The sequence below is a fragment of the Salvelinus alpinus genome, chromosome 3, assembly GCF_045679555.1.
Source record: "Salvelinus alpinus chromosome 3, SLU_Salpinus.1, whole genome shotgun sequence".
Lineage (NCBI taxonomy): Eukaryota > Metazoa > Chordata > Actinopteri > Salmoniformes > Salmonidae > Salvelinus > Salvelinus alpinus.
The window spans coordinates 1,244,988-1,272,591 of record NC_092088.1 but is presented as its reverse complement, the minus strand read 5'-3'; the positions used below and the strand labels follow the sequence as shown (position 1 = coordinate 1,272,591).

At 50.8% G+C, this 27,604-nt stretch overlaps 1 protein-coding gene across 3 annotated transcripts in view; it reads left to right on the top strand.

Annotated features, from left to right (window-relative positions):
- Positions 1-27,604, top strand: part of ntpcr (nucleoside-triphosphatase, cancer-related) — a 38,276-nt gene that overhangs the window by 7,774 nt on the left and 2,898 nt on the right. For all 3 annotated transcript variants that reach the window (XM_071391250.1, XM_071391251.1, XM_071391252.1), the window contains one exon: positions 24,508-24,717. In XM_071391250.1, the coding sequence (XP_071247351.1) occupies positions 24,508-24,717 (210 nt within the window). The remainder of the gene's footprint in view (positions 1-24,507; positions 24,718-27,604) is intronic.

Below are 27,604 nucleotides of genomic sequence, written 5' to 3'. Positions count from 1 at the left end.
TGGTAGTAGAGTAGACCCTCAGCAGCTCTGGTAGTAGAGTAGACCCTCAGCAGCTCTGGTAGTAGAGTAGACCCTCAGCAGCTCTGGTAGTAGAGTAGAGTAGACCCTCAGCAGCTCTGGTAGTAGAGTAGACCCTCAGCAGCTCTGGTAGTAGAGTAGACCCTCAGCAGCTCTGGTAGTAGAGTAGACCCTCAGCAGCTCTGGTAGTAGAGTAGACCCACAGCAGCTCTGGTAGTAGAGTAGACCCTCAGCAGCTCTGGTAGTAGAGTAGACCCTCAGCAGCTCTGGTAGTAGAGTAGAGTAGACCCTCAGCAGCTCTGGTAGTAGAGTAGAGTAGACCCTCAGTAGCTCTGGTAGTAGAGTAGACCCTCAGCAGCTCTGGTAGTAGAGTAGAGTAGACCCTCAGCAGCTCTGGTAGTAGAGTAGAGTAGACCCTCAGCAGCTCTGGTAGTAGAGTAGAGTAGACCCACAGCAGCTCTGGTAGTAGAGTAGAGTAGACCCTCAACAGCTCTGGTAGTAGAGTAGAGTAGACCCACAGCAGCTCTGGTAGTAGAGTAGAGTAGATCCTCAGCAGCTCTGGTAGTAGAGTAGAGTAGACCCACAGCAGCTCTGGTAGTAGAGTAGACCCTCAGCAGCTCTGGGAGTAGAGTAGACCCTCAGCAGCTCTGGTAGTAGAGTAGAGTAGACCCTCAGCAGCTCTGGTAGTAGAGTAGAGTAGACCCTCAGCAGCTCTGGTAGTAGAGTAGAGTAGACCCTCAGCAGCTCTGGTAGTAGAGTAGAGTAGACCCTCAGCAGCTCTGGTAGTAGAGTAGAGTAGACCCACATCAGCTCTGGTAGTAGAGTAGAGTAGACCCTCAGCAGCTCTGGTAGTAGAGTAGACCCTCAGCAGCTCTGGTAGTAGAGTAGAGTAGACCCACAGCAGCTCTGGTAGTAGAGTAGAGTAGACCCACAGCAGCTCTGGTAGTAGAGTAGACCCACAGCATCTCTGGTAGTAGAGTAGAGTAGACCCTCAGCAGCTCTGGTAGTAGAGTAGACCCTCAGCAGCTCTGGTAGTAGAGTAGAGTAGACCCACAGCAGCTCTGGTAGTAGAGTAGACCCACAGCAGCTCTGGTAGTAGAGTAGACCCTCAGCAGCTCTGGTAGTAGAGTAGACCATCAGCAGCTCTGGTAGTAGAGTAGACCATCAGCAGCTCTGGTAGTAGAGTAGACCCTCAGCAGCTCTGGTAGTAGAGTAGACCATCAGCAGCTCTGGTAGTAGAGTAGAGTAGACCCTCAGCAGCTCTGGTAGTAGAGTAGAGTAGACCCTCAGCAGCTCTGGTAGTAGAGTAGAGTAGACCCTCAGCAGCTCTGGTAGTAGAGTAGAGTAGACCCTCAGCAGCTCTGGTAGTAGAGTAGACCCTCAGCAGCTCTGGTAGTAGAGTAGACCCACAGCAGCTCTGGTAGTAGAGTAGACCCTCAGCAGCTCTGGTAGTAGAGTAGAGTAGACCCTCAGCAGCTCTGGTAGTAGAGTAGACCCTCAGCAGCTTTGGTAGTAGAGTAGACCCTCAGCAGCTCTGGTAGTAGAGTAGAGTAGACCCTCAGCAGCTCTGGTAGTAGAGTAGACCCTCAGCAGCTCTGGTAGTAGAGTAGAGTAGACCCACAGCAGCTCTGGTAGTAGAGTAGACCCTCAGCAGCTCTGGTAGTAGAGTAGAGTAGACCCTCAGCAGCTCTGGTAGTAGAGTAGAGTAGACCCACAGCAGCTCTGGTAGTAGAGTAGAGTAGACCCACAGCAGCTCTGGTAGTAGAGTAGACCCACAGCAGCTCTGGTAGTAGAGTAGAGTAGACCCACAGCAGCTCTGGTAGTAGAGTAGACCCACAGCAGCTCTGGTAGTAGAGTAGAGTAGACCCACAGCAGCTCTGGTAGTAGAGTAGAGTAGACCCTCAGCAGCTCTGGTAGTAGAGTAGAGTAGACCCTCAGCAGCTCTGGTAGTAGAGTAGACCCTCAGCAGCTCTGGTAGTAGAGTAGACCCTCAGCAGCTCTGGTAGTAGAGTAGACCCTCAGCAGCTCTGGTAGTAGAGTAGAGTAGACCCTCAGCAGCTCTGGTAGTAGAGTAGAGTAGACCCACAGCAGCTCTGGTAGTAGAGTAGAGTAGACCCTCAGCAGCTCTGGTAGTAGAGTAGACCCTCAGCAGCTCTGGTAGTAGAGTAGAGTAGACCCACAGCAGCTCTGGTAGTAGAGTAGACCCACAGCAGCTCTGGTAGTAGAGTAGAGTAGACCCTCAGCAGCTCTGGTAGTAGAGTAGACCCTCAGCAGCTCTGGTAGTAGAGTAGACCCTCAGCAGCTCTGGTAGTAGAGTAGAGTAGACCCTCAGCAGCTCTGGTAGTAGAGTAGAGTAGACCCTCAGCAGCTCTGGTAGTAGAGTAGACCCACAGCAGCTCTGGTAGTAGAGTAGAGTAGACCCACAGCAGCTCTGGTAGTAGAGTAGACCCTCAGCAGCTCTGGTAGTAGAGTAGAGTAGACCCTCAGCAGCTCTGGGAGTAGAGTAGACCCTCAGCAGCTCTGGTAGTAGAGTAGAGTAGACCCTCAGCAGCTCTGGTAGTAGAGTAGAGTAGACCCTCAGCAGCTCTGGTAGTAGAGTAGACCCTCAGCAGCTCTGGTAGTAGAGTAGAGTAGACCCTCAGCAGCTCTGGTAGTAGAGTAGAGTAGACCCTCAGCAGCTCTGGTAGTAGAGTAGAGTAGACCCTCAGCAGCTCTGGTAGTAGAGTAGACCCTCAGCAGCTCTGGTAGTAGAGTAGAGTAGACCCACAGCAGCTCTGGTAGTAGAGTAGACCCTCAGCAGCTCTGGTAGTAGAGTAGACCCTCAGCAGCTCTGGTAGTAGAGTAGAGTAGACCCTCAGCAGCTCTGGTAGTAGAGTAGACCCTCAGCAGCTCTGGTAGTAGAGTAGAGTAGACCCTCAGCAGCTATGGTAGTAGAGTAGAGTAGACCCTCAGCAGCTCTGGTAGTAGAGTAGAGTAGACCCTCAGCAGCTCTGGTAGTAGAGTAGACCCTCAGCAGCTCTGGTAGTAGAGTAGAGTAGACCCTCAGCAGCTCTGGTAGTAGAGTAGAGTAGATCCTCAGCAGCTCTGGTAGTAGAGTAGAGTAGACCCTCAGCAGCTCTGGTAGTAGAGTAGACCCACAGCAGCTCTGGTAGTAGAGTAGAGTAGACCCTCAGCAGCTCTGGTAGTAGAGTAGAGTAGACCCTCAGCAGCTCTGGTAGTAGAGTAGAGTAGACCCTCAGCAGCTCTGGTAGTAGAGTAGACCCTCAGCAGCTCTGGTAGTAGAGTAGAGTAGACCCTCAGCAGCTCTGGTAGTAGAGTAGACCCACAGCAGCTCTGGTAGTAGAGTAGACCCTCAGCAGCTCTGGTAGTAGAGTAGACCCTCAGCAGCTCTGGTAGTAGAGTAGACCCTCAGCAGCTCTGGTAGTAGAGTAGACCCTCAGCAGCTCTGGTAGTAGAGTAGAGTAGACCCTCAGCAGCTCTGGTAGTAGAGTAGAGTAGAGTAGACCCTCAGCAGCTCTGGTAGTAGAGTAGAGTAGACCCTCAGCAGCTCTGGTAGTAGAGTAGACCCTCAGCAGCTCTGGTAGTAGAGTAGAGTAGACCCTCAGCAGCTCTGGTAGTAGAGTAGAGTAGACCCTCAGCAGCTCTGGTAGTAGAGTAGACCCTCAGCAGCTCTGGTAGTAGAGTAGACCCTCAGCAGCTCTGGTAGTAGAGTAGACCCTCAGCAGCTCTGGTAGTAGAGTAGAGTAGACCCTCAGCAGCTCTGGTAGTAGAGTAGAGTAGACCCTCAGCAGCTCTGGTAGTAGAGTAGACCCTCAGCAGCTCTGGTAGTAGAGTAGACCCTCAGCAGCTCTGGTAGTAGAGTAGAGTAGACCCTCAGCAGCTCTGGTAGTAGAGTAGAGTAGACCCTCAGCAGCTCTGGTAGTAGAGTAGACCCTCAGCAGCTCTGGTAGTAGAGTAGAGTAGACCCTCAGCAGCTCTGGTAGTAGAGTAGAGTAGACCCTCAGCAGCTCTGGTAGTAGAGTAGAGTAGACCCACAGCAGCTCTGGTAGTAGAGTAGACCCTCAGCAGCTCTGGTAGTAGAGTAGAGTAGACCCTCAACAGCTCTGGTAGTAGAGTAGAGTAGACCCACAGCAGCTCTGGTAGTAGAGTAGAGTAGATCCTCAGCAGCTCTGGTAGTAGAGTAGAGTAGACCCACAGCAGCTCTGGTAGTAGAGTAGACCCTCAGCAGCTCTGGTAGTAGAGTAGAGTAGACCCTCAGCAGCTCTGGTAGTAGAGTAGAGTAGACCCTCAGCAGCTCTGGTAGTAGAGTAGAGTAGACCCTCAGCAGCTCTGGTAGTAGAGTAGAGTAGACCCTCAGCAGCTCTGGTAGTAGAGTAGAGTAGACCCTCAGCAGCTATGGTAGTAGAGTAGAGTAGACCCACATCAGCTCTGGTAGTAGAGTAGAGTAGACCCTCAGCAGCTCTGGTAGTAGAGTAGACCCTCAGCAGCTCTGGTAGTAGAGTAGAGTAGACCCACAGCAGCTCTGGTAGTAGAGTAGAGTAGACCCACAGCAGCTCTGGTAGTAGAGTAGACCCACAGCATCTCTGGTAGTAGAGTAGAGTAGACCCTCAGCAGCTCTGGTAGTAGAGTAGAGTAGACCCTCAGCAGCTCTGGTAGTAGAGTAGAGTAGACCCACAGCAGCTCTGGTAGTAGAGTAGACCCTCAGCAGCTCTGGTAGTAGAGTAGACCATCAGCAGCTCTGGTAGTAGAGTAGACCCTCAGCAGCTCTGGTAGTAGAGTAGACCCTCAGCAGCTCTGGTAGTAGAGTAGACCCTCAGCAGCTCTGGTAGTAGAGTAGACCATCAGCAGCTCTGGTAGTAGAGTAGAGTAGACCCTCAGCAGCTCTGGTAGTAGAGTAGAGTAGACCCTCAGCAGCTCTGGTAGTAGAGTAGAGTAGACCCTCAGCAGCTCTGGTAGTAGAGTAGAGTAGACCCTCAGCAGCTCTGGTAGTAGAGTAGAGTAGAGTAGACCCTCAGCAGCTCTGGTAGTAGAGTAGAGTAGACCCTCAGCAGCTCTGGTAGTAGAGTAGAGTAGACCCTCAGCAGCTCTGGTAGTAGAGTAGAGTAGACCCTCAGCAGCTCTGGTAGTAGAGTAGAGTAGACCCTCAGCAGCTCTGGTAGTAGAGTAGACCCTCAGCAGCTCTGGTAGTAGAGTAGACCCTCAGCAGCTCTGGTAGTAGAGTAGACCCTCAGCAGCTCTGGTAGTAGAGTAGACCCTCAGCAGCTCTGGTAGTAGAGTAGACCCTCAGCAGCTCTGGTAGTAGAGTAGACCCTCAGCAGCTCTGGTAGTAGAGTAGACCCTCAGCAGCTCTGGTAGTAGAGTAGACCCACAGCAGCTCTGGTAGTAGAGTAGACCCTCAGCAGCTCTGGTAGTAGAGTAGACCCTCAGCAGCTCTGGTAGTAGAGTAGAGTAGACCCTCAGCAGCTCTGGTAGTAGAGTAGAGTAGACCCTCAGCAGCTCTGGTAGTAGAGTAGACCCTCAGCAGCTCTGGTAGTAGAGTAGAGTAGACCCTCAGCAGCTCTGGTAGTAGAGTAGAGTAGACCCTCAGCAGCTCTGGTAGTAGAGTAGAGTAGACCCACAGCAGCTCTGGTAGTAGAGTAGAGTAGACCCTCAACAGCTCTGGTAGTAGAGTAGAGTAGACCCACAGCAGCTCTGGTAGTAGAGTAGAGTAGATCCTCAGCAGCTCTGGTAGTAGAGTAGAGTAGACCCACAGCAGCTCTGGTAGTAGAGTAGACCCTCAGCAGCTCTGGGAGTAGAGTAGACCCTCAGCAGCTCTGGTAGTAGAGTAGAGTAGACCCTCAGCAGCTCTGGTAGTAGAGTAGAGTAGACCCTCAGCAGCTCTGGTAGTAGAGTAGAGTAGACCCTCAGCAGCTCTGGTAGTAGAGTAGAGTAGACCCTCAGCAGCTCTGGTAGTAGAGTAGAGTAGACCCACATCAGCTCTGGTAGTAGAGTAGAGTAGACCCTCAGCAGCTCTGGTAGTAGAGTAGACCCTCAGCAGCTCTGGTAGTAGAGTAGAGTAGACCCACAGCAGCTCTGGTAGTAGAGTAGAGTAGACCCACAGCAGCTCTGGTAGTAGAGTAGACCCACAGCAGCTCTGGTAGTAGAGTAGACCATCAGCAGCTCTGGTAGTAGAGTAGACCCTCAGCAGCTCTGGTAGTAGAGTAGACCATCAGCAGCTCTGGTAGTAGAGTAGACCATCAGCAGCTCTGGTAGTAGAGTAGACCATCAGCAGCTCTGGTAGTAGAGTAGACCCTCAGCAGCTCTGGTAGTAGAGTAGACCATCAGCAGCTCTGGTAGTAGAGTAGAGTAGACCCTCAGCAGCTCTGGTAGTAGAGTAGAGTAGACCCTCAGCAGCTCTGGTAGTAGAGTAGAGTAGACCCTCAGCAGCTCTGGTAGTAGAGTAGAGTAGACCCTCAGCAGCTCTGGTAGTAGAGTAGACCCTCAGCAGCTCTGGTAGTAGAGTAGACCCACAGCAGCTCTGGTAGTAGAGTAGACCCTCAGCAGCTCTGGTAGTAGAGTAGAGTAGACCCTCAGCAGCTCTGGTAGTAGAGTAGACCCTCAGCAGCTTTGGTAGTAGAGTAGACCCTCAGCAGCTCTGGTAGTAGAGTAGAGTAGACCCACAGCAGCTCTGGTAGTAGAGTAGACCCTCAGCAGCTCTGGTAGTAGAGTAGAGTAGACCCTCAGCAGCTCTGGTAGTAGAGTAGAGTAGACCCACAGCAGCTCTGGTAGTAGAGTAGAGTAGACCCACAGCAGCTCTGGTAGTAGAGTAGACCCACAGCAGCTCTGGTAGTAGAGTAGAGTAGACCCACAGCAGCTCTGGTAGTAGAGTAGACCCACAGCAGCTCTGGTAGTAGAGTAGAGTAGACCCACAGCAGCTCTGGTAGTAGAGTAGAGTAGACCCTCAGCAGCTCTGGTAGTAGAGTAGAGTAGACCCTCAGCAGCTCTGGTAGTAGAGTAGACCCTCAGCAGCTCTGGTAGTAGAGTAGAGTAGACCCTCAGCAGCTCTGGTAGTAGAGTAGAGTAGACCCTCAGCAGCTCTGGTAGTAGAGTAGAGTAGACCCACAGCAGCTCTGGTAGTAGAGTAGACCCTCAGCAGCTCTGGTAGTAGAGTAGAGTAGACCCTCAACAGCTCTGGTAGTAGAGTAGAGTAGACCCACAGCAGCTCTGGTAGTAGAGTAGAGTAGATCCTCAGCAGCTCTGGTAGTAGAGTAGAGTAGACCCACAGCAGCTCTGGTAGTAGAGTAGACCCTCAGCAGCTCTGGTAGTAGAGTAGAGTAGACCCTCAGCAGCTCTGGTAGTAGAGTAGAGTAGACCCTCAGCAGCTCTGGTAGTAGAGTAGAGTAGACCCTCAGCAGCTCTGGTAGTAGAGTAGAGTAGACCCTCAGCAGCTCTGGTAGTAGAGTAGAGTAGACCCTCAGCAGCTCTGGTAGTAGAGTAGAGTAGACCCTCAGCAGCTCTGGTAGTAGAGTAGAGTAGACCCACATCAGCTCTGGTAGTAGAGTAGACCCTCAGCAGCTCTGGTAGTAGAGTAGACCCTCAGCAGCTCTGGTAGTAGAGTAGAGTAGACCCACAGCAGCTCTGGTAGTAGAGTAGAGTAGACCCACAGCAGCTCTGGTAGTAGAGTAGACCCACAGCATCTCTGGTAGTAGAGTAGAGTAGACCCTCAGCAGCTCTGGTAGTAGAGTAGAGTAGACCCTCAGCAGCTCTGGTAGTAGAGTAGAGTAGACCCACAGCAGCTCTGGTAGTAGAGTAGACCCTCAGCAGCTCTGGTAGTAGAGTAGACCATCAGCAGCTCTGGTAGTAGAGTAGACCATCAGCAGCTCTGGTAGTAGAGTAGACCCTCAGCAGCTCTGGTAGTAGAGTAGACCCTCAGCAGCTCTGGTAGTAGAGTAGACCATCAGCAGCTCTGGTAGTAGAGTAGAGTAGACCCTCAGCAGCTCTGGTAGTAGAGTAGAGTAGACCCTCAGCAGCTCTGGTAGTAGAGTAGAGTAGACCCTCAGCAGCTCTGGTAGTAGAGTAGAGTAGAGTAGACCCTCAGCAGCTCTGGTAGTAGAGTAGAGTAGACCCTCAGCAGCTCTGGTAGTAGAGTAGACCCTCAGCAGCTCTGGTAGTAGAGTAGAGTAGACCCTCAGCAGCTCTGGTAGTAGAGTAGAGTAGACCCTCAGCAGCTCTGGTAGTAGAGTAGAGTAGACCCTCAGCAGCTCTGGTAGTAGAGTAGACCCTCAGCAGCTCTGGTAGTAGAGTAGACCCTCAGCAGCTCTGGTAGTAGAGTAGACCCTCAGCAGCTCTGGTAGTAGAGTAGAGTAGACCCTCAGCAGCTCTGGTAGTAGAGTAGACCCTCAGCAGCTCTGGTAGTAGAGTAGACCCTCAGCAGCTCTGGTAGTAGAGTAGACCCTCAGCAGCTCTGGTAGTAGAGTAGACCCACAGCAGCTCTGGTAGTAGAGTAGACCCTCAGCAGCTCTGGTAGTAGAGTAGACCCTCAGCAGCTCTGGTAGTAGAGTAGAGTAGACCCTCAGCAGCTCTGGTAGTAGAGTAGAGTAGACCCTCAGCAGCTCTGGTAGTAGAGTAGACCCTCAGCAGCTCTGGTAGTAGAGTAGAGTAGACCCTCAGCAGCTCTGGTAGTAGAGTAGAGTAGACCCTCAGCAGCTCTGGTAGTAGAGTAGAGTAGACCCACAGCAGCTCTGGTAGTAGAGTAGAGTAGACCCTCAACAGCTCTGGTAGTAGAGTAGAGTAGACCCACAGCAGCTCTGGTAGTAGAGTAGAGTAGATCCTCAGCAGCTCTGGTAGTAGAGTAGAGTAGACCCACAGCAGCTCTGGTAGTAGAGTAGACCCTCAGCAGCTCTGGGAGTAGAGTAGACCCTCAGCAGCTCTGGTAGTAGAGTAGAGTAGACCCTCAGCAGCTCTGGTAGTAGAGTAGAGTAGACCCTCAGCAGCTCTGGTAGTAGAGTAGAGTAGACCCTCAGCAGCTCTGGTAGTAGAGTAGAGTAGACCCTCAGCAGCTCTGGTAGTAGAGTAGAGTAGACCCACATCAGCTCTGGTAGTAGAGTAGAGTAGACCCTCAGCAGCTCTGGTAGTAGAGTAGACCCTCAGCAGCTCTGGTAGTAGAGTAGAGTAGACCCACAGCAGCTCTGGTAGTAGAGTAGAGTAGACCCACAGCAGCTCTGGTAGTAGAGTAGACCCACAGCAGCTCTGGTAGTAGAGTAGACCATCAGCAGCTCTGGTAGTAGAGTAGACCCTCAGCAGCTCTGGTAGTAGAGTAGACCATCAGCAGCTCTGGTAGTAGAGTAGACCATCAGCAGCTCTGGTAGTAGAGTAGACCATCAGCAGCTCTGGTAGTAGAGTAGACCCTCAGCAGCTCTGGTAGTAGAGTAGACCATCAGCAGCTCTGGTAGTAGAGTAGAGTAGACCCTCAGCAGCTCTGGTAGTAGAGTAGAGTAGACCCTCAGCATCTCTGGTAGTAGAGTAGAGTAGACCCTCAGCAGCTCTGGTAGTAGAGTAGACCCACAGCAGCTCTGGTAGTAGAGTAGACCCTCAGCAGCTCTGGTAGTAGAGTAGAGTAGACCCTCAGCAGCTCTGGTAGTAGAGTAGACCCTCAGCAGCTTTGGTAGTAGAGTAGACCCTCAGCAGCTCTGGTAGTAGAGTAGAGTAGACCCTCAGCAGCTCTGGTAGTAGAGTAGACCCTCAGCAGCTCTGGTAGTAGAGTAGAGTAGACCCACAGCAGCTCTGGTAGTAGAGTAGACCCTCAGCAGCTCTGGTAGTAGAGTAGAGTAGACCCTCAGCAGCTCTGGTAGTAGAGTAGAGTAGACCCTCAGCAGCTCTGGTAGTAGAGTAGAGTAGACCCTCAGCAGCTCTGGTAGTAGAGTAGAGTAGACCCTCAGCAGCTCTGGTAGTAGAGTAGAGTAGACCCACATCAGCTCTGGTAGTAGAGTAGAGTAGACCCTCAGCAGCTCTGGTAGTAGAGTAGACCCTCAGCAGCTCTGGTAGTAGAGTAGAGTAGACCCACAGCAGCTCTGGTACTAGAGTAGAGTAGACCCACAGCAGCTCTGGTAGTAGAGTAGACCCACAGCAGCTCTGGTAGTAGAGTAGACCATCAGCAGCTCTGGTAGTAGAGTAGACCCTCAGCAGCTCTGGTAGTAGAGTAGACCATCAGCAGCTCTGGTAGTAGAGTAGACCATCAGCAGCTCTGGTAGTAGAGTAGACCATCAGCAGCTCTGGTAGTAGAGTAGACCCTCAGCAGCTCTGGTAGTAGAGTAGACCATCAGCAGCTCTGGTAGTAGAGTAGAGTAGACCCTCAGCAGCTCTGGTAGTAGAGTAGAGTAGACCCTCAGCAGCTCTGGTAGTAGAGTAGACCCTCAGCAGCTCTGGTAGTAGAGTAGACCCTCAGCAGCTCTGGTAGTAGAGTAGAGTAGACCCTCAGCAGCTCTGGTAGTCGAGTAGACCCTCAGCAGCTTTGGTAGTAGAGTAGACCCTCAGCAGCTCTGGTAGTAGAGTAGAGTAGACCCTCAGCAGCTCTGGTAGTAGAGTAGACCCTCAGCAGCTCTGGTAGTAGAGTAGAGTAGACCCACAGCAGCTCTGGTAGTAGAGTAGACCCTCAGCAGCTCTGGTAGTAGAGTAGAGTAGACCCTCAGCAGCTCTGGTAGTAGAGTAGAGTAGACCCACAGCAGCTCTGGTAGTAGAGTAGAGTAGACCCACAGCAGCTCTGGTAGTAGAGTAGACCCACAGCAGCTCTGGTAGTAGAGTAGAGTAGACCCACAGCAGCTCTGGTAGTAGAGTAGACCCACAGCAGCTCTGGTAGTAGAGTAGAGTAGACCCACAGCAGCTCTGGTAGTAGAGTAGAGTAGACCCTCAGCAGCTCTGGTAGTAGAGTAGAGTAGACCCTCAGCAGCTCTGGTAGTAGAGTAGACCCTCAGCAGCTCTGGTAGTAGAGTAGACCCTCAGCAGCTCTGGTAGTAGAGTAGACCCTCAGCAGCTCTGGTAGTAGAGTAGAGTAGACCCTCAGCAGCTCTGGTAGTAGAGTAGAGTAGACCCACAGCAGCTCTGGTAGTAGAGTAGAGTAGACCCTCAGCAGCTCTGGTAGTAGAGTAGACCCTCAGCAGCTCTGGTAGTAGAGTAGAGTAGACCCTCAGCAGCTCTGGTAGTAGAGTAGAGTAGACCCACAGCAGCTCTGGTAGTAGAGTAGAGTAGACCCTCAGCAGCTCTGGTAGTAGAGTAGACCCTCAGCAGCTCTGGTAGTAGAGTAGACCCTCAGCAGCTCTGGTAGTAGAGTAGAGTAGACCCTCAGCAGCTCTGGTAGTAGAGTAGAGTAGACCCTCAGCAGCTCTGGTAGTAGAGTAGACCCACAGCAGCTCTGGTAGTAGAGTAGAGTAGACCCACAGCAGCTCTGGTAGTAGAGTAGAGTAGACCCTCAGCAGCTCTGGGAGTAGAGTAGACCCTCAGCAGCTCTGGTAGTAGAGTAGACCCTCAGCAGCTCTGGTAGTAGAGTAGAGTAGACCCTCAGCAGCTCTGGTAGTAGAGTAGAGTAGACCCTCAGCAGCTCTGGTAGTAGAGTAGACCCTCAGCAGCTCTGGTAGTAGAGTAGAGTAGACCCTCAGCAGCTCTGGTAGTAGAGTAGAGTAGACCCTCAGCAGCTCTGGTAGTAGAGTAGAGTAGACCCTCAGCAGCTCTGGTAGTAGAGTAGACCCTCAGCAGCTCTGGTAGTAGAGTAGACCCTCAGCAGCTCTGGTAGTAGAGTAGAGTAGACCCACAGCAGCTCTGGTAGTAGAGTAGACCCTCAGCAGCTCTGGGAGTAGAGTAGAGTAGACCCTCAGCAGCTCTGGTAGTAGAGTAGAGTAGACCCTCAGCAGCTCTGGTAGTAGAGTAGACCCTCAGCAGCTCTGGTAGTAGAGTAGAGTAGACCCTCAGCAGCTATGGTAGTAGAGTAGAGTAGACCCTCAGCAGCTCTGGTAGTAGAGTAGAGTAGACCCTCAGCAGCTCTGGTAGTAGAGTAGACCCTCAGCAGCTCTGGTAGTAGAGTAGAGTAGACCCTCAGCAGCTCTGGTAGTAGAGTAGAGTAGATCCTCAGCAGCTCTGGTAGTAGAGTAGAGTAGACCCTCAGCAGCTCTGGTAGTAGAGTAGACCCACAGCAGCTCTGGTAGTAGAGTAGAGTAGACCCTCAGCAGCTCTGGTAGTAGAGTAGAGTAGACCCTCAGCAGCTCTGGTAGTAGAGTAGAGTAGACCCTCAGCAGCTCTGGTAGTAGAGTAGACCCTCAGCAGCTCTGGTAGTAGAGTAGAGTAGACCCTCAGCAGCTCTGGTAGTAGAGTAGACCCACAGCAGCTCTGGTAGTAGAGTAGACCCTCAGCAGCTCTGGTAGTAGAGTAGACCCTCAGCAGCTCTGGTAGTAGAGTAGACCCTCAGCAGCTCTGGTAGTAGAGTAGAGTAGACCCTCAGCAGCTCTGGTAGTAGAGTAGACCCTCAGCAGCTCTGGTAGTAGAGTAGACCCTCAGCAGCTCTGGTAGTAGAGTAGAGTAGACCCTCAGCAGCTCTGGTAGTAGAGTAGAGTAGAGTAGACCCTCAGCAGCTCTGGTAGTAGAGTAGAGTAGACCCTCAGCAGCTCTGGTAGTAGAGTAGACCCTCAGCAGCTCTGGTAGTAGAGTAGAGTAGACCCTCAGCAGCTCTGGTAGTAGAGTAGACCCTCAGCAGCTCTGGTAGTAGAGTAGACCCTCAGCAGCTCTGGTAGTAGAGTAGACCCTCAGCAGCTCTGGTAGTAGAGTAGAGTAGACCCTCAGCAGCTCTGGTAGTAGAGTAGAGTAGACCCTCAGCAGCTCTGGTAGTAGAGTAGAGTAGACCCTCAGCAGCTCTGGTAGTAGAGTAGACCCTCAGCAGCTCTGGTAGTAGAGTAGACCCTCAGCAGCTCTGGTAGTAGAGTAGACCCTCAGCAGCTCTGGTAGTAGAGTAGACCCACAGCAGCTCTGGTAGTAGAGTAGACCCTCAGCAGCTCTGGTAGTAGAGTAGACCCTCAGCAGCTCTGGTAGTAGAGTAGAGTAGACCCTCAGCAGCTCTGGTAGTAGAGTAGAGTAGACCCTCAGCAGCTCTGGTAGTAGAGTAGACCCTCAGCAGCTCTGGTAGTAGAGTAGAGTAGACCCTCAGCAGCTCTGGTAGTAGAGTAGAGTAGACCCTCAGCAGCTCTGGTAGTAGAGTAGAGTAGACCCACAGCAGCTCTGGTAGTAGAGTAGACCCTCAGCAGCTCTGGTAGTAGAGTAGAGTAGACCCTCAACAGCTCTGGTAGTAGAGTAGAGTAGACCCACAGCAGCTCTGGTAGTAGAGTAGAGTAGATCCTGTCGTAGAAAATCACTTCAAATATAACTCTTACAAGAACTTTGTGAACTCAAATAAGATTTTTAATACAAATTGTATCACAATCTGGAATGTCCGCGGAACACACCCCGCGGCACACACACCGCGGAACACCCCCCCATTTCCCAGAGCCTTAGCTCCTATATTTATACACACATAGCACTATGTCCATCCCTTATGCAAATGAAGTCTCCCTTCTCAAGTCATTCGCCACCACTATCCTCTAGTTCAAGCTTCCCGCTTGTTCACGCCCAATAACGCCCACATCTGCTCTCAGCTAGACTACAATGGTGGCCGGACCCTCCATCCTAGTGTGTCAGCAGATTCTGTGTCTCTTCCTTTCATCAATGTGTCAATGCACTTTGCCCCCATTGGAATCAGCAGATTCAGCCCTATAGGCCTTCTTTTTAGAAGCAGCTGACTATGGATCCCTCTATCTTTAGTGTGTCAGCATAATGTGTCAATGTACTCTTTGTTTTGTTTGCCTTTATTGGAATCAGCAGATTCTGTCCTATAAACCTCTGTGTAGAAGCAGCTGACTATGAATCTCTTTATCATTAGTGTCAGGTCAGCAGACCATGTGTTCTCTCCCTTTCATTAGTGTCAGGTCAGCAGACCATGTGTCTCCCTTTCATTACTGTGATCTATTTTTAATGTTCAGCCATTTTATACATCTATGTGCTGTCCTATACATCTCATTTACTCCTACAATCCTCAGCAGCTCTGGTAGTAGAGTAGAGTAGACCCACAGCAGCTCTGGTAGTAGAGTAGACCCTCAGCAGCTCTGGTAGTAGAGTAGAGTAGACCCTCAGCAGCTCTGGTAGTAGAGTAGAGTAGACCCTCAGCAGCTCTGGTAGTAGAGTAGAGTAGACCCTCAGCAGCTCTGGTAGTAGAGTAGAGTAGACCCTCAGCAGCTCTGGTAGTAGAGTAGAGTAGACCCTCAGCAGCTCTGGTAGTAGAGTAGAGTAGACCCACATCAGCTCTGGTAGTAGAGTAGAGTAGACCCTCAGCAGCTCTGGTAGTAGAGTAGACCCTCAGCAGCTCTGGTAGTAGAGTAGAGTAGACCCACAGCAGCTCTGGTAGTAGAGTAGAGTAGACCCACAGCAGCTCTGGTAGTAGAGTAGACCCACAGCATCTCTGGTAGTAGAGTAGAGTAGACCCTCAGCAGCTCTGGTAGTAGAGTAGAGTAGACCCTCAGCAGCTCTGGTAGTAGAGTAGAGTAGACCCACAGCAGCTCTGGTAGTAGAGTAGACCCTCAGCAGCTCTGGTAGTAGAGTAGACCATCAGCAGCTCTGGTAGTAGAGTAGACCATCAGCAGCTCTGGTAGTAGAGTAGACCCTCAGCAGCTCTGGTAGTAGAGTAGACCCTCAGCAGCTCTGGTAGTAGAGTAGACCATCAGCAGCTCTGGTAGTAGAGTAGAGTAGACCCTCAGCAGCTCTGGTAGTAGAGTAGAGTAGACCCTCAGCAGCTCTGGTAGTAGAGTAGAGTAGACCCTCAGCAGCTCTGGTAGTAGAGTAGAGTAGACCCTCAGCAGCTCTGGTAGTAGAGTAGAGTAGACCCTCAGCAGCTCTGGTAGTAGAGTAGAGTAGACCCTCAGCAGCTCTGGTAGTAGAGTAGACCCACAGCAGCTCTGGTAGTAGAGTAGACCCTCAGCAGCTCTGGTAGTAGAGTAGAGTAGACCCCCAGCAGCTCTGGTAGTAGAGTAGACCCTCAGCAGCTTTGGTAGTAGAGTAGACCCTCAGCAGCTCTGGTAGTAGAGTAGAGTAGACCCTCAGCAGCTCTGGTAGTAGAGTAGACCCTCAGCAGCTCTGGTAGTAGAGTAGAGTAGACCCACAGCAGCTCTGGTAGTAGAGTAGACCCTCAGCAGCTCTGGTAGTAGAGTAGACCCACAGCAGCTCTGGTAGTAGAGTAGACCCACAGCAGCTCTGGTAGTAGAGTAGAGTAGACCCACAGCAGCTCTGGTAGTAGAGTAGAGTAGACCCACAGCAGCTCTGGTAGTAGAGTAGAGTAGACCCTCAGCAGCTCTGGTAGTAGAGTAGAGTAGACCCTCAGCAGCTCTGGTAGTAGAGTAGACCCTCAGCAGCTCTGGTAGTAGAGTAGAGTAGACCCTCAGCAGCTCTGGTAGTAGAGTAGAGTAGACCCACAGCAGCTCTGGTAGTAGAGTCGAGTAGACCCTCAGCAGCTCTGGTAGTAGAGTAGACCCTCAGCAGCTCTGGTAGTAGAGTAGAGTAGACCCACAGCAGCTCTGGTAGTAGAGTAGAGTAGACCCACAGCAGCTCTGGTAGTAGAGTAGACCCACAGCAGCTCTGGTAGTAGAGTAGAGTAGACCCTCAGCAGCTCTGGTAGTAGAGTAGACCCTCAGCAGCTCTGGTAGTAGAGTAGACCCTCAGCAGCTCTGGTAGTAGAGTAGAGTAGACCCTCAGCAGCTCTGGTAGTAGAGTAGAGTAGACCCTCAGCAGCTCTGGTAGTAGAGTAGACCCTCAGCAGCTCTGGTAGTAGAGTAGAGTAGACCCACAGCAGCTCTGGTAGTAGAGTAGAGTAGACCCTCAGCAGCTCTGGTAGTAGAGTAGAGTAGACCCACAGCAGCTCTGGTAGTAGAGTAGAGTAGACCCTCAGCAGCTCTGGTAGTAGAGTAGAGTAGACCCACAGCAGCTCTGGTAGTAGAGTAGAGTAGACCCTCAGCAGCTCTGGTAGTAGAGTAGAGTAGACCCTCAGCAGCTCTGGTAGTAGAGTAGACCCTCAGCAGCTCTGGTAGTAGAGTAGACCCTCAGCAGCTCTGGTAGTAGAGTAGAGTAGACCCTCAGCAGCTCTGGTAGTAGAGTAGAGTAGACCCTCAGCAGCTCTGGTAGTAGAGTAGACCCTCAGCAGCTCTGGTAGTAGAGTAGAGTAGACCCTCAGCAGCTCTGGTAGTAGAGTAGAGTAGACCCTCAGCAGCTCTGGTAGTAGAGTAGAGTAGACCCTCAGCAGCTCTGGTAGTAGAGTAGACCCTCAGCAGCTCTGGTAGTAGAGTAGAGTAGACCCTCAGCAGCTCTGGTAGTAGAGTAGAGTAGACCCTCAGCAGCTCTGGTAGTAGCGTAGAGTAGACCCTCAGCAGCTCTGGTAGTAGAGTAGACCCTCAGCAGCTCTGGTAGTAGAGTAGAGTAGACCCACAGCAGCTCTGGTAGTAGAGTAGAGTAGACCCTCAGCAGCTCTGGTAGTAGAGTAGAGTAGACCCTCAGCAGCTCTGGTAGTAGAGTAGACCCTCAGCAGCTCTGGTAGTAGAGTAGAGTAGACCCTCAGCAGCTATGGTAGTAGAGTAGAGTAGACCCTCAGCAGCTCTGGTAGTAGAGTAGAGTAGACCCTCAGCAGCTCTGGTAGTAGAGTAGACCCTCAGCAGCTCTGGTAGTAGAGTAGAGTAGACCCTCAGCAGCTCTGGTAGTAGAGTAGAGTAGATCCTCAGCAGCTCTGGTAGTAGAGTAGAGTAGACCCTCAGCAGCTCTGGTAGTAGAGTAGACCCACAGCAGCTCTGGTAGTAGAGTAGAGTAGACCCTCAGCAGCTCTGGTAGTAGAGTAGAGTAGACCCTCAGCAGCTCTGGTAGTAGAGTAGAGTAGACCCTCAGCAGCTCTGGTAGTAGAGTAGACCCTCAGCAGCTCTGGTAGTAGAGTAGAGTAGACCCTCAGCAGCTCTGGTAGTAGAGTAGACCCACAGCAGCTCTGGTAGTAGAGTAGACCCTCAGCAGCTCTGGTAGTAGAGTAGACCCTCAGCAGCTCTGGTAGTAGAGTAGACCCTCAGCAGCTCTGGTAGTAGAGTAGACCCTCAGCAGCTCTGGTAGTAGAGTAGAGTAGACCCTCAGCAGCTCTGGTAGTAGAGTAGACCCTCAGCAGCTCTGGTAGTAGAGTAGAGTAGACCCTCAGCAGCTCTGGTAGTAGAGTAGAGTAGACCCTCAGCAGCTCTGGTAGTAGAGTAGACCCTCAGCAGCTCTGGTAGTAGAGTAGAATAGACCCTCAGCAGCTCTGGTAGTAGAGTAGAGTAGACCCTCAGCAGCTCTGGTAGTAGAGTAGACCCTCAGCAGCTCTGGTAGTAGAGTAGAGTAGACCCTCAGCAGCTCTGGTAGTAGAGTAGAGTAGACCCTCAGCAGCTCTGGTAGTAGAGTAGACCCTCAGCAGCTCTGGTAGTAGAGTAGACCCTCAGCAGCTCTGGTAGTAGAGTAGACCCTCAGCAGCTCTGGTAGTAGAGTAGAGTAGACCCTCAGCAGCTCTGGTAGTAGAGTAGAGTAGACCCTCAGCAGCTCTGGTAGTAGAGTAGACCCTCAGCAGCTCTGGTAGTAGAGTAGACCCTCAGCAGCTCTGGTAGTAGAGTAGACCCTCAGCAGCTCTGGTAGTAGAGTAGACCCTCAGCAGCTCTGGTAGTAGAGTAGACCCTCAGCAGCTCTGGTAGTAGAGTAGAGTAGACCCTCAGCAGCTCTGGTAGTAGAGTAGAGTAGACCCTCAGCAGCTCTGGTAGTAGAGTAGAGTAGACCCTCAGCAGCTCTGGTAGTAGAGTAGACCCTCAGCAGCTCTGGTAGTAGAGTAGAGTAGACCCTCAGCAGCTCTGGTAGTAGAGTAGAGTAGACCCACAGCAGCTCTGGTAGTAGAGTAGAGTAGACCCTCAACAGCTCTGGTAGTAGAGTAGAGTAGACCCACAGCAGCTCTGGTAGTAGAGTAGAGTAGATCCTCAGCAGCTCTGGTAGTAGAGTAGAGTAGACCCACAGCAGCTCTGGTAGTAGAGTAGACCCTCAGCAGCTCTGGTAGTAGAGTAGAGTAGACCCTCAGCAGCTCTGGTAGTAGAGTAGAGTAGACCCTCAGCAGCTCTGGTAGTAGAGTAGAGTAGACCCTCAGCAGCTCTGGTAGTAGAGTAGAGTAGACCCTCAGCAGCTCTGGTAGTAGAGTAGAGTAGACCCTCAGCAGCTCTGGTAGTAGAGTAGAGTAGACCCACATCAGCTCTGGTAGTAGAGTAGAGTAGACCCTCAGCAGCTCTGGTAGTAGAGTAGACCCTCAGCAGCTCTGGTAGTAGAGTAGAGTAGACCCACAGCAGCTCTGGTAGTAGAGTAGAGTAGACCCACAGCAGCTCTGGTAGTAGAGTAGACCCACAGCATCTCTGGTAGTAGAGTAGAGTAGACCCTCAGCAGCTCTGGTAGTAGAGTAGAGTAGACCCTCAGCAGCTCTGGTAGTAGAGTAGAGTAGACCCACAGCAGCTCTGGTAGTAGAGTAGACCCTCAGCAGCTCTGGTAGTAGAGTAGACCATCAGCAGCTCTGGTAGTAGAGTAGACCATCAGCAGCTCTGGTAGTAGAGTAGACCCTCAGCAGCTCTGGTAGTAGAGTAGACCCTCAGCAGCTCTGGTAGTAGAGTAGACCATCAGCAGCTCTGGTAGTAGAGTAGAGTAGACCCTCAGCAGCTCTGGTAGTAGAGTAGAGTAGACCCTCAGCAGCTCTGGTAGTAGAGTAGAGTAGACCCTCAGCAGCTCTGGTAGTAGAGTAGAGTAGACCCTCAGCAGCTCTGGTAGTAGAGTAGAGTAGACCCTCAGCAGCTCTGGTAGTAGAGTAGACCCACAGCAGCTCTGGTAGTAGAGTAGACCCTCAGCAGCTCTGGTAGTAGAGTAGAGTAGACCCTCAGCAGCTCTGGTAGTAGAGTAGACCCTCAGCAGCTTTGGTAGTAGAGTAGACCCTCAGCAGCTCTGGTAGTAGAGTAGAGTAGACCCTCAGCAGCTCTGGTAGTAGAGTAGACCCTCAGCAGCTCTGGTAGTAGAGTAGAGTAGACCCACAGCAGCTCTGGTAGTAGAGTAGACCCTCAGCAGCTCTGGTAGTAGAGTAGAGTAGACCCTCAGCAGCTCTGGTAGTAGAGTAGACCCTCAGCAGCTCTGGTAGTAGAGTAGACCCTCAGCAGCTCTGGTAGTAGAGTAGAGTAGACCCTCAGCAGCTCTGGTAGTAGAGTAGAGTAGACCCTCAGCAGCTCTGGTAGTAGAGTAGACCCTCAGCAGCTCTGGTAGTAGAGTAGAGTAGACCCTCAGCAGCTCTGGTAGTAGAGTAGAGTAGACCCTCAGCAGCTCTGGTAGTAGAGTAGAGTAGACCCTCAGCAGCTCTGGTAGTAGAGTAGACCCTCAGCAGCTCTGGTAGTAGAGTAGACCCTCAGCAGCTCTGGTAGTAGAGTAGAGTAGACCCACAGCAGCTCTGGTAGTAGAGTAGACCCTCAGCAGCTCTGGTAGTAGAGTAGAGTAGACCCTCAGCAGCTCTGGTAGTAGAGTAGAGTAGACCCTCAGCAGCTCTGGTAGTAGAGTAGACCCTCAGCAGCTCTGGTAGTAGAGTAGAGTAGACCCTCAGCAGCTATGGTAGTAGAGTAGAGTAGACCCTCAGCAGCTATGGTAGTAGAGTAGAGTAGACCCTCAGCAGCTCTGGTAGTAGAGTAGAGTAGACCCTCAGCAGCTCTGGTAGTAGAGTAGACCCTCAGCAGCTCTGGTAGTAGAGTAGAGTAGATCCTCAGCAGCTCTGGTAGTAGAGTAGAGTAGACCCTCAGCAGCTCTGGTAGTAGAGTAGACCCACAGCAGCTCTGGTAGTAGAGTAGAGTAGACCCTCAGCAGCTCTGGTAGTAGAGTAGAGTAGACCCTCAGCAGCTCTGGTAGTAGAGTAGAGTAGACCCTCAGCAGCTCTGGTAGTAGAGTAGACCCTCAGCAGCTCTGGTAGTAGAGTAGAGTAGACCCTCAGCAGCTCTGGTAGTAGAGTAGACCCACAGCAGCTCTGGTAGTAGAGTAGACCCTCAGTAGCTCTGGTAGTAGAGTAGACCCTCAGCAGCTCTGGTAGTAGAGTAGACCCTCAGCAGCTCTGGTAGTAGAGTAGAGTAGACCCTCAGCAGCTCTGGTAGTAGAGTAGACCCTCAGCAGCTCTGGTAGTAGAGTAGAGTAGACCCTCAGCAGCTCTGGTAGTAGAGTAGAGTAGAGTAGACCCTCAGCAGCTCTGGTAGTAGAGTAGAGTAGACCCTCAGCAGCTCTGGTAGTAGAGTAGACCCTCAGCAGCTCTGGTAGTAGAGTAGAGTAGACCCTCAGCAGCTCTGGTAGTAGAGTAGAGTAGACCCTCAGCAGCTCTGGTAGTAGAGTAGACCCTCAGCAGCTCTGGTAGTAGAGTAGACCCTCAGCAGCTCTGGTAGTAGAGTAGACCCTCAGCAGCTCTGGTAGTAGAGTAGACCCTCAGCAGCTCTGGTAGTAGAGTAGAGTAGACCCTCAGCAGCTCTGGTAGTAGAGTAGACCCTCAGCAGCTCTGGTAGTAGAGTAGACCCTCAGCAGCTCTGGTAGTAGAGTAGACCCACAGCAGCTCTGGTAGTAGAGTAGACCCTCAGCAGCTCTGGTAGTAGAGTAGACCCTCAGCAGCTCTGGTAGTAGAGTAGAGTAGACCCTCAGCAGCTCTGGTAGTAGAGTAGACCCTCAGCAGCTCTGGTAGTAGAGTAGAGTAGACCCTGAGCAGCTCTGGTAGTAGAGTAGAGTAGACCCTCAGCAGCTCTGGTAGTAGAGTAGAGTAGACCCACAGCAGCTCTGGTAGTAGAGTAGAGTAGACCCTCAACAGCTCTGGTAGTAGAGTAGAGTAGACCCACAGCAGCTCTGGTAGTAGAGTAGAGTAGATCCTCAGCAGCTCTGGTAGTAGAGTAGAGTAGACCCACAGCAGCTCTGGTAGTAGAGTAGACCCTCAGCAGCTCTGGTAGTAGAGTAGAGTAGACCCTCAGCAGCTCTGGTAGTAGAGTAGAGTAGACCCTCAGCAGCTCTGGTAGTAGAGTAGAGTAGACCCTCAGCAGCTCTGGTAGTAGAGTAGAGTAGACCCTCAGCAGCTCTGGTAGTAGAGTAGAGTAGACCCTCAGCAGCTCTGGTAGTAGAGTAGAGTAGACCCACATCAGCTCTGGTAGTAGAGTAGAGTAGACCCTCAGCAGCTCTGGTAGTAGAGTAGACCCTCAGCAGCTCTGGTAGTAGAGTAGAGTAGACCCACAGCAGCTCTGGTAGTAGAGTAGAGTAGACCCACAGCAGCTCTGGTAGTAGAGTAGACCCACAGCATCTCTGGTAGTAGAGTAGAGTAGACCCTCAGCAGCTCTGGTAGTAGAGTAGAGTAGACCCTCAGCAGCTCTGGTAGTAGAGTAGAGTAGACCCACAGCAGCTCTGGTAGTAGAGTAGACCCTCAGCAGCTCTGGTAGTAGAGTAGACCATCAGCAGCTCTGGTAGTAGAGTAGACCATCAGCAGCTCTGGTAGTAGAGTAGACCCTCAGCAGCTCTGGTAGTAGAGTAGACCCTCAGCAGCTCTGGTAGTAGAGTAGACCATCAGCAGCTCTGGTAGTAGAGTAGAGTAGACCCTCAGCAGCTCTGGTAGTAGAGTAGAGTAGACCCTCAGCAGCTCTGGTAGTAGAGTAGAGTAGACCCTCAGCAGCTCTGGTAGTAGAGTAGAGTAGACCCTCAGCAGCTCTGGTAGTAGAGTAGAGTAGACCCTCAGCAGCTCTGGTAGTAGAGTAGAGTAGACCCTCAGCAGCTCTGGTAGTAGAGTAGAGTAGACCCTCAGCAGCTCTGGTAGTAGAGTAGAGTAGACCCTCAGCAGCTCTGGTAGTAGAGTAGACCCTCAGCAGCTCTGGTAGTAGAGTAGAGTAGACCCTCAGCAGCTCTGGTAGTAGAGTAGACCCACAGCAGCTCTGGTAGTAGAGTAGACCCTCAGCAGCTCTGGTAGTAGAGTAGAGTAGACCCTCAGCAGCTCTGGTAGTAGAGTAGACCCTCAGCAGCTTTGGTAGTAGAGTAGACCCTCAGCAGCTCTGGTAGTAGAGTAGAGTAGACCCTCAGCAGCTCTGGTAGTAGAGTAGACCCTCAGCAGCTCTGGTAGTAGAGTAGAGTAGACCCACAGCAGCTCTGGTAGTAGAGTAGACCCTCAGCAGCTCTGGTAGTAGAGTAGACCCTCAGCAGCTCTGGTAGTAGAGTAGAGTAGACCCACAGCAGCTCTGGTAGTAGAGTAGAGTAGACCCACAGCAGCTCTGGTAGTAGAGTAGAGTAGACCCACAGCAGCTCTGGTAGTAGAGTAGAGTAGACCCACAGCAGCTCTGGTAGTAGAGTAGAGTAGACCCACAGCAGCTCTGGTAGTAGAGTAGACCCTCAGCAGCTCTGGTAGTAGAGTAGAGTAGACCCTCAGCAGCTCTGGTAGTAGAGTAGACCCTCAGCAGCTCTGGTAGTAGAGTAGAGTAGACCCTCAGCAGCTCTGGTAGTAGAGTAGAGTAGACCCACAGCAGCTCTGGTAGTAGAGTAGAGTAGACCCTCAGCAGCTCTGGTAGTAGAGTAGACCCTCAGCAGCTCTGGTAGTAGAGTCGAGTAGACCCTCAGCAGCTCTGGTAGTAGAGTCGAGTAGACCCTCAGCAGCTCTGGTAGTAGAGTAGACCCTCAGCAGCTCTGGTAGTAGAGTAGAGTAGACCCTCAGCAGCTCTGGTAGTAGAGTAGACCCTCAGCAGCTCTGGTAGTAGAGTCGAGTAGACCCTCAGCAGCTCTGGTAGTAGAGTAGACCCTCAGCAGCTCTGGTAGTAGAGTAGAGTAGACCCACAGCAGCTCTGGTAGTAGAGTCGAGTAGACCCTCAGCAGCTCTGGTAGTAGAGTAGACCCTCAGCAGCTCTGGTAGTAGAGTAGAGTAGACCCACAGCAGCTCTGGTAGTAGAGTAGAGTAGACCCACAGCAGCTCTGGTAGTAGAGTAGAGTAGACCCTCAGCAGCTCTGGTAGTAGAGTAGACCCTCAGCAGCTCTGGTAGTAGAGTAGACCCTCAGCAGCTCTGGTAGTAGAGTAGAGTAGACCCTCAGCAGCTCTGGTAGTAGAGTAGAGTAGACCCTCAGCAGCTCTGGTAGTAGAGTAGACCCTCAGCAGCTCTGGTAGTAGAGTAGAGTAGACCCACAGCAGCTCTGGTAGTAGAGTAGAGTAGACCCTCAGCAGCTCTGGTAGTAGAGTAGAGTAGACCCACAGCAGCTCTGGTAGTAGAGTACTACCAGAGCTGCTGAGGGTCTACTCTACTCTACTACCAGAGCTGCTGAGGGTCTACTCTAGAGTAGAGTAGACCCACAGCAGCTCTCTGCTGAGGGTCTACTCTAGAGTAGAGTAGACCCACAGCAGCTCTGGTAGTAGAGTAGAGTAGACCCTCAGCAGCTCTGGTAGTAGAGTAGAGTAGACCCTCAGCAGCTCTGGTAGTAGAGTAGACCCTCAGCAGCTCTGGTAGTAGAGTAGACCCTCAGCAGCTCTGGTAGTAGAGTAGACCCTCAGTAGCTCTGGTAGTAGAGTAGACCCTCAGCAGCTCTGGTAGTAGAGTAGAGTAGACCCTCAGTAGCTCTGGTAGTAGAGTAGACCCACAGCAGCTCTGGTAGTAGAGTAGAGTAGACCCTCAGTAGCTCTGGTAGTAGAGTAGAGTAGACCCTCAGCAGCTCTGGTAGTAGAGTAGAGTAGACCCTCAGCAGCTCTGGTAGTAGAGTAGACCCACAGCAGCTTGTGGTGAGTGTTGTCTCTAACCTCTCTCTCTCTCTCTGTGTTTGTGGTGAGTGATGTCTCTAACCTCTCTCTCTCTCTCTGTGTTTGTGGTGAGTGATGTCTCTAACCTCTCTCTCTCTCTGTGTGTTTGTGGTGAGTGATGTCTCGAACCTCTTTCTCTCTCTGTGTTTGTGGTGAGTGATGTCTCTAACCTCTCTCTCTCTCTGTGTTTGTGGTGAGTGTTGTCTCTAACCTCTCTCTCTCTCTGTGTTTGTGGTGAGTGATGTCTCTAACCTCTCTCTCTCTGTGTGTTTGTGGTGAGTGATGTCTCTAACCTCTCTCTCTCTCTCTGTGTTTGTGGTGAGTGATGTCTCTAACCTCTCTCTCTCTCTGTGTGTTTGTGGTGAGTGATGTCTCGAACCTCTTTCTCTCTCTGTGTTTGTGGTGAGTGATGTCTCTAACCTCTCTCTCTCTCTGTGTTTGTGGTGAGTGTTGTCTCTAACCTCTCTCTCTCTCTGTGTTTGTGGTGAGTGATGTCTCTAACCGCTCTCTCTCTCTGTGTGTTTGTGGTGAGTGATGTCTCTAACCTCTCTCTCTCTCTCTGTGTTTGTGGTGAGTGTTGTCTCTAACCTCTCTCTCTCTCTGTGTAGCTTGACTCTTCATGCAGTAGCGACCGTCAGGTGTTCATCATAGATGAGGTTGGTAAAATGGAGCTGTTCAGCCAGGCGTTCATCAGGTCAGTCAGACAGACCCTGGACTCTCTAGTCGTCTCTGTCCTGGGGACTATACCCGTCCCTTCAGGCAAACCACTGGGTTTCGTGGAGGAGATACGGACCAGGAAGGACGTCACTGTCTTCACTGTGAGTACACACAAATAATCCCACTCTCTCTGTATCTATCTGATTTTACCTCCCTCATTGTAGGGACATCAATTGTTCAGCCTACTCGACAGACCCTATGGAGTCTGGTTAAATTGGTCTCGAACCCTATGGAGTCTGGTTAAATTGGTCTCGGACACTATGGAGTCTGGTTAAATTGGTCTCGACCCTTATGGAGTCTTGTTAAATTGGTCCCGACCCTTATGGAGTCTGGTTAAATTGGTCTCGACCCTATGGAGTCTGGTTAAATTGGTCTCGACCCCTATGGAGTCTGGTTAAATTGGTCTCGGACACTATGGAGTCTGGTTAAATTGGTCTCGACCCCTATGGAGTCTGGTTAAATTGGTCTCGGACCCTATGGAGTTTGGTTAAATTGGTCTCAGACCGTAGGGAGTCTGGTTAAATTGGTCTCAGACACTATGGAGTCTGGTTAAATTGGTCTCAGACCCTATGGAGTCTGGTTAAATTGGTCTCAGACCCTAGGGAGTCTGGTTAAATTGGTCTCAGACCCTAGGGAGTCTGATTAAATTGGTCTCAGACCCTATGGAGTCTAGTTAAATTGGTCTCGACCCCTATGGTGTCTGGTTAAATTGGTCTCGAACCCTATGGAGTTTGGTTAAATTGGTCTCGAACCCTATGGAGTCTGGTTAAATTGGTCTCAGACACTATGGAGTCTGGTTAAATTGGTCTCGACACTATGGAGTCTGGTTAAATTGGTCTCGACCCCTATGGAGTCTGGTTAAATTGGTCTCGACCCTATGGAGTCTGGTTAAATTGGTCTCGACCCTATGGAGTCAGGTTAAATTGGTCTCGACCCTATGGAGTCTGGTTAAATTGGTCTCGACACTATGGAGTCTGGTTAAATTGGTCTCGACCCTATGGCGTCTGGTTAAATTGGTCTCGACCCCTATGGAGTCTGGTTAAATTGGTCTCGACCCCTATGGAGTCTGGTTAAATTGGTCTCGACCCCTATGGCGTCTGGTTAAATTGGTCTCGACCCTATGGCGTCTGGTTAAATTGGTCTCGACCCTATGGAGTCTGGTTAAATTGGTCTCGACCCTTATGGAGTCTGGTTAAATTGGTCTCGACCCCTATGGAGTCTGGTTAAATTGGTCTCGACACTATGGAGTCTGGTTAAATTGGTCTCGGACACTATGGAGTCTGGTTAAATTGGTCTCGACCCCTATGGAGTTTGGTTAAATTGGTCTCGAACACTATGGAGTCTGGTTAAATTGGTCTCGGACCGTAGGGAGTCTGGTTAAATTGGTCTCAGACCCTATGGAGTCTGGTTAAATTGGTCTCAGACCCTATGGAGGCTGGTTAAATTGGTCTCAGACCCTATGGAGTCTGGTTAAATTGGTCTCAGACCCTATGGAGTCTGGTTAAATTGGTCTCGACCCCTATGGTGTCTGGTTAAATTGGTCTCGAACCCTAGGGAGTCTGGTTAAATTGGTCTCGGACACTATGGAATCTGGTTAAATTGGTCTCGACCCTATGGAGTCTGGTTAAATTGGTCTCGACCCTATGGAGTCTGGTTAAATTGGTCTCGACCCCTATGGAGTCTGGTTAAATTGATCTCGGACACTATGGAGTCTGGTTAAATTGGTCTCAACCCTATGGAGTCTGGTTAAATTGGTCTCAACCCTTATGGAGTCTGGTTAAATTGGTCTCAACCCTATGGAGTCTGGTTAAATTGGTCTCGACCCTTATGGAGTCTGGTTAAATTGGTCTCGACCCTTATGGAGTCTGGTTAAATTGGTCTCGACCCTATGGAGTCTGGTTAAATTGGTCTCGACCCTATGGAGTCTGGTTAAATTGGTCTCGACCCCTATGGAGTCTGGTTAAATTGGTTTCGAACCCTATGGAGTCTGGTTAAATTGGTCTCGGACCGTATGGAGTCTGGTTAAATTAGTCTCGACACTATGGAGTCTGGTTAAATTGGTCTCGACCCTATGGAGTCTGGTTAAATTGGTCTCGAGCCTATGGAGTCTGGTTAAATTGGTCTCGACACCTATGGAGTCTGGTTAAATTGGTCTCGACCCTTATGGAGTCTGGTTAAATTGGTCTCGACCCTTATGGAGTCTGGTTAAATTGGTCTCAGACCGTAGGGAGTCTGGTTAAATTGGTCTCAGACCGTAGGGAGTCTGGTTAAATTGGTCTCGACCCTATGGAGTCTGGTTAAATTGGTCTCGACCCTATGGAGTCTGGTTAAATTGGTCTCGACCCTATGGAGTCTGGTTAAATTGGTCTATATGTATATATGTTATATATAATACAGTGCCTTTCAAAAGTATTCACCCCTTGGCGTTTGTCCTATTTTGTTGCATTACAACCTGTAATATAAATAGATTTTTATTTGGATTTCATGTAATGGACGACGCAAAATAGTCCAAATTGGTGAAGTGAAATAAAACAAATAACTTGTTTTAAAAAATTCTAAAAAGAAATTCGGAAAAGTGGTGCGTGCATATGTATTCACCCCCTTTGCTATGAAGCCCCTAAATAAGATCTGGTGCAACCAAATACATTCAGAAGTCACATAATTTGTTGAAGTCCACCTGTGTGCAATCTAATTGTCACATGATCTGTCACATGATCTCAGTGTATATACACACACCTGTTCTGAAAGGCCGCGGAGTCTGCAACACATCTAAGCAAGGGGTACCACCAAGCAAGCGGTACTATGAAGACCAAGGAGCTCTAAAAACAGGTTAGGGACAAAGTTGTGGAGAAGTACAGATCAGGGTTGGGTTATAAAATAATATCCGAAACTCACGGACCAGGCAAGGAGGGCATTAATCAGAGAGCCAACAAAGAGACCAAAGATAACCCTGAAGGAGCTGCAAAGCTCCACACCGGAGATTGGAGT